The following is a 13745-nucleotide window of genomic DNA, read 5'->3' on the forward strand; positions in this document are numbered from 1 at the left end:
ACCTATATATATATATATATATATACACATATACATATATATACATATGCATGTATGTACATATATGAGTAATGTATGCACGTATATAAACAGACATAAATAGTTTACTTTGCAAACAGATATAAATATATAGTTAATATGCATACATTTATGTATATACTCATGTACGGTGAATATTACATAGAATAATATATGTAGTAAATAGTGAGTATATGTATAGAGGCTTGACATGTGATTTCATTAAAATAAGGCTCTTGGATGAGAAAATTCCCTTTACCAACAGGGGTTGGGACTATCTCTGCTGCTTATAGTCTTTGAAAGTTGCCTAGATCTGTTAGCAGTTAAGTGATTTGTTCAATTGCCTAGGGTTACCCAGCTAATATGTATCAAAACTCAGGTCTTTTCTAACTTAGAGACAACTCTTCATCTGCTACTCCATGATGCTATATGTGTACACATAAAGATATGCATGTATACATATATGTATATGGGACTACATGATACTCCACATGGTCACGTATATACCTGAGGATACACACACACATGTATGTATGCAATATGTATAGATTATGTATATTTGATATCTCTGATTTCACCAGTGTAAGGAACTCTCTATGAAAATTCCTCTACTGATACAAATTGGCAACTCATCTATAACATTTATCTTAGTGAGTTCTCTGGGACACTTAGAGGAGGTTGAATGAATTGCCCAAGATCACACAAATAGTAGATGTTATAAGGGAGCCTGAACCCAAGACTTTCTGCTTCCAAGCTAGCTTGGAATGTCTTGCCTCTCCTTCTTAAATAGTCACTGGACTTGGAGATTGTGCAACAGTAAGATCAAACTCTACTGCAGATAACTTTTCTCCTCATACCTCAAAGAACTTTTTTGCGCCATTCTTTTACTCGGGATACTTCCATGACCCACAAAGGTCTAATTTGTTTTGCTTAAGGGAAAGGAATTCAAACAATTAATGCAGAATTCTGAGAGTGCTATGTACCTTCAGGAGAGGACAAGTCTATGTCCCTGCATTTGAACTTTATTATTCTTCTCTGTATTTCTCAGTGTACATATTGCCCTTGGGACATAACATCTTTGTTGACAAAGTACAAATATGACTATCACAGAGTTGAAGAAAATCAATACTTAGAAAATAGAAATACTGGAAGCTGACTACTCCAATCAATTGAATTTGTGAAGTTTTGTTTTTTTTTCAATCATGACATTTACTGTTTTCATGTAGTTCTGGAGTGGAACTTTATTCAACTGAAGTGTTTATGCAGTACCTACTTTATGCAGAGCACTATTCCAGGCTTTGCATATATATGCAAAACCAAAATAAATCATGACTTTAAAGGGTTTACATTCTGTTAAATAAAAACAAAATATATCCAAATGAATCCAAAGTAACACAGTAGGGGGGACTTGGCTGGGGAAGGAAGTCCCCATGCAGCTTCTAGCCTGGAAGGGGACTCTAACATTGAGTATGGAAGACATGATAAGACTCATGGATGTGGTAAGCTTCATAGATTGGTTAGAAAGGAACCTAAAGATTATCTAAGCCAAACCCCTACTTTTATAGATGAGGAAACTGAGCCCCAGAGAGTATATCCATGACAGTTTAATATGCATTATCAACATTTTTCTTTATCACTTTCTTAATATTATAAAATCAACAAAATAATGAATCAAGCCCCTATTTATGGTGCTTGCTGATTCCTGAAGTGTAAATGCTCACATTGCAAATTTAACAATTAGCTTGCTGGTATCCAGCAGGAACTGGTGCTCTAGCAAGCCCTTGAATGTGATTCTTCTGACCAAGTCTAAGGCATTTTCTGTTGCTCTGATGCTGCCTTCGGAGACAAATGTTAGGTAATAGTGGAACGGGAAGATTGTTACTAAACGAAGGAGGAGGAATCACAGAATACCTCCAGACTTTCAATAGGTTGGTCAAGAAACATTTATCAAGTGTCAATTTTGGGCCAAACACTGTGCTAAGAGCAAAGGTACAAAGAAAAGCGAAAAAAAAAAATCAAACCAAACAAACCAAAACAAAGCACAGTCTTTGTTCTCATTGAGCATACATTCTAATGGATAAAAGAACATGGAAACATCTAGCACATACAAAAGGCAAGAGTACATAAGGGCAAACTGAAAGGAGAAGGCATTAAAGGGATAACATTTATAGAAGCAGCTGCTGGTGCAGGGGGTAGAATGTCGGGCTTGAAATTGGAAAGACTTGAGTTTAAATCCTGACTCACCCATTTACTAACCCAGTGAATCTGGACAGGTCAGTTAACACCTCTCAGTCTCAGCTACCTCACCCATAAAATGTGGATAATTATAGCTTCAACCTCACAGGGTTGTTGTGGGTATCAGATGAGAATAGAGTGCTTTACCAACCTTACATCTCTATGTTAAAGCGAGCTATTATTTCTGTTGGGCTTTAAAGGACACATACGAACTCAACAGATGAGAAGAGGGAGTAGGAAGATATTCCAGGCATAAGGAACACTATGAGCTAAAGCACAGAGGTGGAAAAACACAAGGTATATTTTTGGGAAAGAGTATTCCAACCAGGATAGAATGGAAAGGATGGTGTTGAAAGAAATAATATGAACTAAGTCTGGCAAGATAGGATGGTTCCAACTTGGAAATGTCCTTGGATGCCAGCCAAAGGTGTGTGAACTTTGTTTAGTTGGAAGTTGGGAGCCACTGAAGATCTTTGAGCAGACTGGGTTTGTGCACGAGGAAAATTAGTCTGGTAAGTGTTATGAAGGATGGCTTGGCACGGTGGGGAGAGTGTGGAGGCGAATTAAGAAAAAAAATTGATTTCATGCTCTTTTTTCATGCTATTTTTGTTAAGTGGTGAAATACTTCAGGGAATCCAGATGCTCCTATGTTGCTATCTGCTATTTAGATGCAGAGGACAGATAATATATCTCATTGACTTCTTTTTAACCCATCACTGCATATTATTTGTTTCTTTGTTCAAGCACAAACCAATCCTTGCCTATGTTTTCTTGTCTCTCCTACCCCTAATTGCTCACTTTGAATGTTACCAACTTATTTTTGTGATGAGATGCCCGGTAGTTGCCAAAATAATATTCTTTTTCTCCCCAATCCTATATAGCATATCTATTCATTTAAGGCATTGCTGTATAAAAGAACTATGTACAAAGATGAGGAAGGCATAGTTTTGCTACTAATGACTCATTTTTTAGCAGTTGGAGACTTCATAGTAGGCCATTGTCTGTCTGTCTGTCTGTCTGTCTCTCTCTCTATCTTTATATATATTTATGTCTATATATGTGCCTCTCTCCAAAACTATAATTGAGAGCTGACAAAATGCTAGCTAGCAGGGAGGGCAGTATTCCACTTACCTCTTTTTAGATTTTTTTGGTTGTTTTTGTGAACGGCTTCCTTCCCACCTCAGTCATTGGTTTGCTCACTGCCTTATGTGATGGTTCCAAAGCAGTGGCTTCTGAGTGAAAACGGGAACAATGACTTCCAAGTGCACCAGGGCAGCCTAGCAGGGAGCACAAAGACCAAAGCCCAGGTAAAAGGCAGACTTTCCTAAATGTTTTACATTGCACTGTGTGACCATCTCTTGTTGCTGTCAGGTTGCTGTGGGACTGATGCAAGAGCAGGTTAATTTGACTGGGTACCAAAAGGAAATGATAGCTGGCATCCTGAGCAAGAGTGAGCTGGTAAATATAGACCATTTGTTAACTGGGGGAAATCAAAGGATCTGTCCTCAGGGGTGCTCTTCATGGGGGGTAGAGTTACTGATGCTACAGCCTGTAATGTCTTCATTTAAGGGGAGGGTAAGTTCCTGTCTGAAAGTGTTTGGTGTCATGGAGGAGGTGACATTTAGCTGCTTTGTGTCATGTCAGGAAGGAAGAGGAATTTTAGGGTGAGAAATGAAAGTGAGCCTTGCAAAAAAGGATAAAGCAGAGCTGAGAAGCATTTCAATGGAATGTCAGGGGGAAAAAACTTTTCGGATGATTTATAAGTCTGTCCAGTTGTTTTCTCAGGGAAAGGTGCAGGGTCTGACCTTGTAAGACTTTCAAACCAAATCAAAGAAAACCTAAGGAAATATACTATAGGCTCTACTTGTAGAAAGAGAGAGGATATCGTCTAATAGGGTTTTCTAGTTCTCATTTTGACACATAAAGTGGTTCAAACACAGGCAGGGAGCGGGAGGTTCAGGCAGCTTTGACAACTGGAAGTGTTAATTGGCATTTAACAAATGTAAAGCTATTAAAGTGCGGCTATTTCTGCTTTGTGGAAAAAATAATTTGCCATCACCATAGCAATTCATCTCTCTGGGCCCATGGAACTTGGCTGCTTTGTGTAAAAGAACAGCAAATATCTTTTCTTTCCCCAATAAGAGGCTTGAAAACCTAGTTGTTAACATGTGACCCTCTCATTGGAATTCCATACAGTGTCCAGAGAAGTTTCAAATCCCACTCAGATGGAAATTATGTGCAAATATACATCTCATACTTTGGAAGAGAAGAGATTGCAAGAGAGAAAGGATGAAAAAGAATATAGCATGCTGGGATGGCAGTGGTGTTTTAAAAGTCACAAGAAGTATTTACTTCTATTTTAATTTCTTTTCCTGCTGTGTTTATGCATCTATAGAGGAGACCTTCTTTCTGATGAGATTTTGCTTTCTCTGACAGTGACCCAAGAAGAGAATTTTTCAGTTCTGTAAATTTTCTCATCACTACTATTTTGAATAATAGTTTGTTTGGGATTTTTTAATCTGAATTTGTGCTGTGGTGTGGCACAGTGAATAGAGTGCTGGGCCTGAAGTCAGGAAGACTCCTTTTCCTGAATTCAAATCTGGCCTTGGATACTATCTGTATGATCCCGGCAAGTCATTTAACCCTGTTTGCCTCAGTTTCCTCATCAGTACAATGAGCTGGAGAAGGAAATGGCAAACCACTCCGTTATCTTTGCCAAGGAAACCTCAAATGGGGTCACAAGAAGGCACTTTTTGAGGAGTTGCCACTCTCCATTGGTGGAAGAAGTTCCTATACTGGGAGTAGCATCCTCCTGAGTTCTCTCTCCTTCCTGGTTTTGGTGATGCTGCTCTCTCCTTGTTCTTTTCCTACCTGTCTCACCCCATCCTCTTAAGTCTCCTTTGCTTAATCATAGCCTATTTCTCATTCCCGTTATTGTCAAGTCATTTCAGTCTTGTCCAACTCTTTGTGACTCCATCTGGGATTTTCATTGCAAGGATACTGGAGTGGTCAGAAAGACTTGAGTTCCAATCTGGCCTCAGACACTTACAAGCTGTGTGACCCTGCAACACCAAGACACCTGATTTTTCTTTTTTTTGGCCTCAGTTTCCTCAACTATGAAATGGGATATAATAACAGCACCCACCTTGCAGGTTTGTTGTGAGGATCAAGTCAGATAACATTTGTAAAAAAGTACTTAGCACGGTGCCTGGCACAAAGTAGACACTATATAAATGCTTATTCCCTTCCTCTCATCAGTTTGGTTATCATTTCTATGCAGATGGCTCCCAAACCCAAACATTCATCTTTCCAATTAGACAAATAGACATCTTCACCTGGGTGCTCCATAGTCATCTCAAGCTTAACATATCCATTGTCTTTCCCTCCAAAGTCACCTCTTTTTTCTAATTTCCCTTTTTCTTTTGAGCACTACATCTTCTCGTGATCATTCCTAATCTTAGAATCAACCTTTCTGTCTCCCTATATGCCCTCTGTTAAGACATCCTTTCAATTCTATCTCCTCAGCATCATTTACATCCATTCCTTTCTCTCCCTCTCTATTACTCTATTCTCTCCCCTCTCCAATCTAGCCTTCACTGGCTTACCAAACCTGGCTATGTCATTCCCTTTCTCAAAGAACTTCAGTGCCTGCTTATTGCCTTTAGGATCCAATACAGACTCCTTTTTGAGATTTTTAAAGCCCTTTTTAATCTGGCTTCAACTTATTTTTCTTCACTGATATTCTCTTCCTCTCACATGTTCACATTCCAGCCACACTGGCCTGTGCTGTTCCTCTCACTAGAAGACATTCTATCTCCTTTCTCCAGGCTGTTGCATAGGCTGTCATCCTCAAGCAGAGAATGCTTTCACTACTCACTTTCACCCCCTGAAATCCTGAGCTCAGTTTAAGTGAGACCTATCTCATGGCAATCTAGATCTTACCATTTTTAGTGCTTTTTCCTTCCAATTATTTGGCATTTTTTAATGTTTTGTATTTACTTCGATTAATTAATAAAACAATAAACATTAAGTGCCTACTATGTGCCAGACACTGGTGATACATATGTAAAAAAATGAAACAATCCCTGATGTCAAGAAGTTTACCTTCTATCAGTGGAAGCAATACAATAGATACAAACACACACATATAACATATAATATATGAATGTAGGCATAGTAAATAAAAACTAGTTAGGGAACAAACTAGCAGTTGTATATGGGGGTAGGGAATCAAGAAATGCTTGCTGTAGAAGGAAGGAAGGGAAATGAGCATTTATTAAGGGCCTATGGTGTGCCAGTCATTTAGCTAAGTGCTTTAAAAATGTTACCTCATTTAATTCTCAACAAGGTAGGTGTTATTATTATCCTCATTTTATAGTTGAGGAAACTGAGGCAGATAGATGTCAAGTGATTTGCCCAGGGTAAGACAGCTAGTGTCTGAAGTGGGATTTGAATTCAGGTCTTCCTGACTCCAGGGCGGAGTGCTTTATCCACTATGCCACTCAGTTATGTCTTTAAAAAAATTGAGGTATTCTGTTAGGTGAAAGAGAGGAGAGAGTGCATATGTGGACTGCAGCTATCTGTTGTTTCCCTCCAGTAGAATGCATGGTTTTTGAAGACAGGAATTCTTTTGGTTTTGTCTTTTATCCCTAACACCTAGCATAATTCTGGCATGTAGCAGGCACTTAATAAATGTTCTTTCATTTGAGTTCCCTACACCAATGAAATCATAGGCCAGAAAAATCAAAACAAAGCCCATTACTTTCCCAAACTTAGACAAGTAAAGTATGAGCATTAGCTTAGTGAATATAAAATTATTAAAGACAGAGCTGGGACTGTCTAGTTACCAACATATTATAGTGCTGATCAATTCTTCTGTAGTACAAGGTTATAAAAGAACATCATATTAAGTGGGTACTAAGTTTTCTATTCATGCTTTAGTTACTATATCACTCACCAAAAATATAGAGATTAATGTCAAAAGGCCTAGGATTTATAAGTCATCAACTTCAGAGATCTATGTGTATTTATTTAATAGCATTAAGCAACATTCAACCTTGGAAGTAAAACTTATCAGTTCCACTAAGGGTTATTAAATACTTATGGTAAGCAGGGTGTGCACATAAATAGTGCTTAGTGAATTAAATTTAAGATACCGTATATGTTTTAGAATGATAATGCTCAGTATTTTAATAATCATAATTATCTGGAACCCTCAAATAAAAAATAGTGTCACTTTATCACCTTTCTATAGCAATTTATAGAGGCATCTTAGTGGATAGAGCTCTGGGGCTGAAGTCAGGAAGACCTGAGTTCAAATCTGACCTCAGATACTTACTGGCTTTGTGACCCTGGACATGTCACTTGACTTCTGTTTGTCTTAATATGATGGAGAAGGAAATGGCAAACCACTGCAGTATCTTTGCCAAGAAATCCCCTTCGACAGTATGCTCCATGGGGTTATTAAGAGTTGGACATGACTGAACAACAACAAATAGCAATTTGGTTTACAAATATAGCAAATATAGTTTACAAATAGCAATATGGTTTACAAATTGTTTGCTTCCTAACTCTTATGGGGCAAGTAATATAAGCCTTACTATTCCTATTTATGGATGAAAAAACTGAGATGCAGAGAAATTGAATAACTTGGGGCAAGTAGATATTGAAGTAAATAGAGCACTGGGCCTAGAGTTAGGAAGACCTGAGTTCTAATCTAGACTCAGACTCCGTGTGAGTTAGCTATGTGATCCTGGACAAGTCATTTAACCGCTATCTGGCTCAGTTTCTTCAACTGTAAAATGGGGATAATAATAGCACTCGCCTCGTAGAGTTACTGTATGAATCAAATGAGATATTTGCTAAGCTGTTGGCACATAGTAGAGACTACACAAATGCTTATTTTCTTTCCCTTCCTCAAGATCACCCAGTGGAGAAGTGTCAGAGTTGGGACTCTAGCCCAAGCCTCTTAATTGAAATAACAATGTAATACCAATTACACCATGCTGGCACCCCCACCTAATAATGAAATTCTTTAAACTAAATGCATTTGAATGGCTTTCAAGGGAGATTCATCTTATATTAAATTGTATTCTATAGTTTATTTCTGTGACATCAACATTCTGTATTAATCACAATTAAACAACAAGTATTTATTACCACCTACTACATTTCCAGTGCTATGCTATTCACTGGAAATGCAAAGATGAGTGAAACAGCATCTGTCCTCAAAGAGCTTACATTATGTCAGGGAAACAATGTGTCAATATGAAAAAGTATATATGCCAAATACAAGGTAATTTCAGTGCTTTTTTAGAAGATGGTACTTGAACTGAACTTTGTCTTTCTGTGGCAAGGCAATTGGGATTAAGTGACTTGCCCAGCGTCACACAGGCTAGTAAGTGTTATGTGTCTGAGGTCAGATTTGAACTCAGGTCCTCCTGACTCCAGGGCCAGTACTCTATTCACTGTGCCACCTAGCTGCCCTCTTAAACTGAACTTTGAAGGAAGCGAGGCATTCTAAGAAGTGGAGTGAAAGAGGGAGTTAGCTTGTAGGCATGGGAACAAAGACGGCAGATAGAGTGGGGTGTGAGAGGAACAACAAGAAAGCCATTTTTACTGGACCACAGAGTACGTGAAGGAGAGCAGTGAGGTTAGAAAGGAAGGTTGGAGACCAGTTGTAATGGGTTTTAAATGCCAAACTGAGTAGTTTGATCTTAGAAGTGATAGGAAGTTTAGTGACAAGGGTTTTGTTTTTGTTTTTGCTTTGTTTTGTTTTTCTTTTCTAATTGGGGGCATGGTGGGAGGGAGAGAAAATTATTTTTAATTAAAAAATAAAATTTAATTACAAAAGAAGTGCTAGGAAGTACAGAGTAGTGACACGGTCAGATCAATACTTTAACACTATCACTTTCGCAGCTGTGTGGAGAATGACTTAGAGAGGGTAGAGATCTCATGTGGTCATAGAATCATTTAGGTTCTAATCAGGGTAACAATATGCTAATATAAAACTATATATGAAATATACACAAAACAAGGAAATTTATGGGCTTTCTTTTGTGGCAGCTAAGGAAAGCTTTCATTTAGAAGTTGGTATGTGAACCAGATTCAGAGCTGGAAAGAATCTTAAAGACCTCATTTTATAAACAAGGAAATGAAGGTCCAGGATGAGTTTGGTGGCACATACCTATAATCCCTGCTATTGTGGAAGCAGAAGCTGGTAGATCTTTTGATTTTTGGGAATTTTGAGCCACTGAAAAAAGGGAAGAAGGGAGGGAAAGAAGGGGAGGAAAGGTAGGGGAAAAGAGAGAAAGAAATCATATGATCAGTAAAGAGACTATTTTAATAGTGCAAGTGAGAGGTAATGAGGATCTGAACTAGAATAGTGGCTGTATGAATAGAGTGAAGGGGACAGATGCAAAAGACACCATGAATGTAGAATCAATGAGTTTTGACTATGGATTGGACATACAGGTTGAAGGAGAACAAGAAGTTGAGGATACCTTGAAGATAGGAATCTTAGGCAACTACACACTTGATTTGAGGTAGTGGAAAATATATGTGAATGAGAATGATTTGTCCATTTAACATTTTAAAAAAACTATTTAAATACAGAGATTAAGATGTTGTCCTTGACCTCATGAAGTTTAAAGTCTAGAAGGGATGATAAAATTTATTACACATAGTGGTGTGCTGGTAAATGTTTACCAACTAGCTCTCTGAAAAAAATAAAAAAGGTATAAAGGACCTAATTTTAAGTTTCATCTGAATTTTCAGCATTTTTTTCCATTACTTTCTTAAGTCTAGACAATCAAAAAAACAGTAAACCAAGGCCTGATATATAGTATTTGCCATTTTCATAGTTGTAAATGTTTATATGGAACTGGTTAGAGCTAGCTCCAGCACACCACTGGTTCCACCAAAAAACAAACAAAACAAACCCAAAACAGCAACAGCAACAACAAAAACAACCTCCCCCCACTTCAAACATAAATTAGAATATAAGTACATTCAAACTGGAGAAAGGAAGGTGGGTCATAGGACAAACTTTGTCTAGGATCATAGTCATAGCATCAGGCCTAAATGTCATTGAAAATAACTTCGCTGCTAATTAGGCACTTTTCTACCACTTCGTGAAGAGGTGACCAGGCCATGCTCCCTTCACTCCCAATGCCATTGCTCATTCTCTTGACTTCTTAATCTCTTCATCAGCAGTCTTGCCCCTGCATCTGCACCCTTCACCCTTGCCCCTTTTCCGGGTCTCCTTTATTTGTGTATTGTCTCTTCCCATTAGAATGTTAGTTTCCTGAAGACAGGAACTATCCTTTTTGCTTCAATCTGCATCCTCAGAATTCAGCAAAGTGCTTGGCAAGTACTAAGCACTTAATAAATATTCTCTCTCTCTCTCTCTTGCTGATGTCTGTTCTAACTCATTTTAAATGAATGTCTTGGTGCTAACTCAAGTTCCAGTTAGCTATGTACCATGCTCTATGGAGAATAAAGGATAAGACATCTCATTAACAAGGCTAAAAGTCTTATTTCTTACCTATCTTATAGGTCCTTTCTGGAGATTCTGAAACCAAACCTTTGATCTTCACATTTGTCCCAACCATACGAAGACTACCGACTCATACTCAGGTTGCTGATGCCTCTAAATATCTTGTTAAAATTGGTGAAGAACCAAGAGATAAGAGCCAAGAAACAGTAAATAGGGTAGGCTATTTTTATATTTTCCTTTTACTCACAAAATTTGCATTAAAATGAATTCAGTTGTAAAAAGTGTTTTAAATAACCATCTCTCCCCCTTTCACTTTTTTTTTCCTTAAAGGTTATGAGTTCTAGGGCCATCAGTGACACTTATATTATGTGTAAGAGCCCATGTATTTCAAGATTTTCTATTATAATCAAGGGATTCTCATTTGTGATATCCCATCATTTGTTGTGACTCCTTGTCATGGTTCTTATCTCCTCCTTACTCTCAGTCCTCAAATTTTTTTTATCCTGTATAATTTTTTTTGTAAAAAAAATTAAAATGAATTTAATTATTTTGTTTAAAAAAATCATTTTGAGATTTTGACCATAGGTGTCATAGATTAAAAGCTAGAAAAGGCTCTGGAGGTCATTTAGTCTAATGCCCAAAGAGGTTATTTGACTTGATCAAGGTCAATATGAATTCATATTGTCTGCCTCCATATCAAACACTAGGCAGCTAAGTGGTACAGTGCATTGGTGAAATCACTTAACTATTGCCTGCATCAGTTTCCCAATTGTTAAATGAGGGGGAAAATAGCACCTACCTCTCAGGGTAGTTGTAAGAATCAAATGAATTAATATTTGTAAAGTACTTGGCACAGTGTCTGGCATAGAGTAGGTTCTATATAGATGGTAGCCGTTATTTTCCACTGAACCACACATACTTTATAAGGCCTTCAGTCTTATAAAGATAGCCCTTAAAATTATTGGAGAGAGGGAGAAAATCTGATTTCTGTCTTTGATATATTATCTCCTTTATATCCTTACCACATAGTAGGCACTTAGTAAATGGTCATTTGTTCATTGATTTCTAGACCATAGTGACATATTGATTTATGGTCATTGAATCATCTATGATTATAGATTATCTTGAACAGTGGATAAGGTGCCTGCTCTGGAGTCAGTAAGACCTGAGTTCAAATCCAGCATCAGATATTTAGTAGGTGTATGACCTTGGGCAAGTCACTTAACCCTGTTTACCTTAGTTTTCTCATCTGTAAAAATGATCTGTAGAAGGAAATGTAAACCACAGATGGGATCATGAAGAGTCAGACATGATTAATCAACTAAATAACAACAACAGAGTAGATTATCTTAAAGAGTAATCAGAGCTAAATGATTTCTGGGAACCCCTGAATAATATGCAAGGCAACCCAGCTGCTTAGATGAGATCCTCACACTTTTAATGTTATTTGACAAAGATTGTATATATACCCTTAGCATTTTTTTATATTGCTACAAATAATATTTTTCTATGTGTCAGTATATATCTATGTTATATAGTAAAACTTTCTTGCAAGACTTTAAAACTCAGTAGTTTCCTATGACATTTGCAGCAAATTTCATAAACTGAAAACATGATATACACAAATAATTTTTTTAGTTGGTTAATGCAGTGTGGTTTAGTGAATAGACTTTGAGTCAGGAAACTTGGGTTCATATCCTCCCTCCAACGCTTTGCTCCGTGTGCTATTTCATCACTGAATCTCTCAGTTTCCTTTCTTAAAATAGGGATGATACTTGAAATAGTTACCTTAGTATTGTGAGGAAAGCACTTTGCAAGTCTTTAAAAATTTTTTTAAGTTTATTTTTTAGTTTTAAACTTAAATAGTAAAACAAATACACAGGAAAAGCAAAAGCAATATTCTAAATTTAAATATTGAAACAAATACAAACTAAGAAAAGAAAAAAAAGCATTGTCATGTGCATAGCAGAGCATGAGAGAATTCAAAATATACAGCAATAAAGTTCCATTTCAAGAAAGCCTATATAATAAATAGTACACATTTTGATCAGAGCTGTCCATCTTTTCTTTGCTTCCTTGTAAGTTTTCTTTTGTTCTCTGCTGTGCGCTTTTTACTTTGTTCTTTTTCTCCCCTTTCCCCCCACCCCTGAAGAAGGCTACAATTAAGCTACAATATATACATACATCCACATACAGACATATATAGATACATACAAACATATATATACACAAAAAGAGATACATACATACTGTGGATCCCAAACCCCATGAACCCCATAAACCCCAATTTGAAAGACTCTGCTCTAAGAAAGAGACACACAAAATTGGGGTACATGTGTCCACGGTTTAATTTCTCAAGGTGGCTTGACATGCATTGCATGGGAGTTCAGTCCAAAACTGGCTTGGTTTGGGATTTGGGGATATAGCATTATATTCCCTTCGAAGGGTAAATGTTCCCTAGAGGGTGCCAATCAACCATGATTGGTCAATATAGTAGGAGGGTGAGTGAGTTCCTTAGATCACTCAGTCCACAGGGGCCGATAGCATTTGCCATCAAAGGAACTACCACCCCCAGTCTTGGAAGTATATCTCCACCCATATCTGAGTAGGATAAAATCATTTCAGGCCTGTGTTGGAGTTTGACCAAGATAAGAAGATTAAATGTAATCTCATTATCAGAGATATCCTTCTGAATAATTTTGGTCAGAAGGCTGACAGGGAAGAAGCTCTGAGTCTCCAAGACACAGATTACCAAGAGAAATCATTTTTAAAAATACATACATACATATATACCTACATGCATACATTTTCATACACATAGATATACTTAGATGTGTATAATTATACTTATACATAGACATATACATTCATATGCATCTATGTAAGACCATACTATATTTATTTGTCCTCTGTTTCTCTGAGAGTGGATAACCTCTTCCTTCATAAGTCTGAGTTTTTCTACATTTCTCTAAGTCTACCACCCCATTATTTCCTT

The 13745-nt window shown here is 37.3% G+C and overlaps 1 protein-coding gene across 1 annotated transcript in view; it reads left to right on the forward strand.

Annotated features, from left to right (window-relative positions):
- Positions 1 to 3464: 3464 nt before the first annotated feature.
- The window catches only part of MLIP (muscular LMNA interacting protein), a 217294-nt gene continuing 207013 nt past the window's right edge, over positions 3465 to 13745 (forward strand). Inside the window, exons 1-2 of the mRNA XM_027852985.1 lie at positions 3465 to 3560; positions 10810 to 10965. Of these exons, the coding sequence (XP_027708786.1) occupies positions 3465 to 3560; positions 10810 to 10965 (252 nt within the window). The remainder of the gene's footprint in view (positions 3561 to 10809; positions 10966 to 13745) is intronic.

This window comes from Vombatus ursinus, unplaced genomic scaffold (genome assembly GCF_900497805.2).
Source record: "Vombatus ursinus unplaced genomic scaffold, bare-nosed wombat genome assembly UNPS02009835.1, whole genome shotgun sequence".
In the NCBI taxonomy this organism is placed as follows: Eukaryota; Metazoa; Chordata; class Mammalia; order Diprotodontia; family Vombatidae; genus Vombatus; species Vombatus ursinus.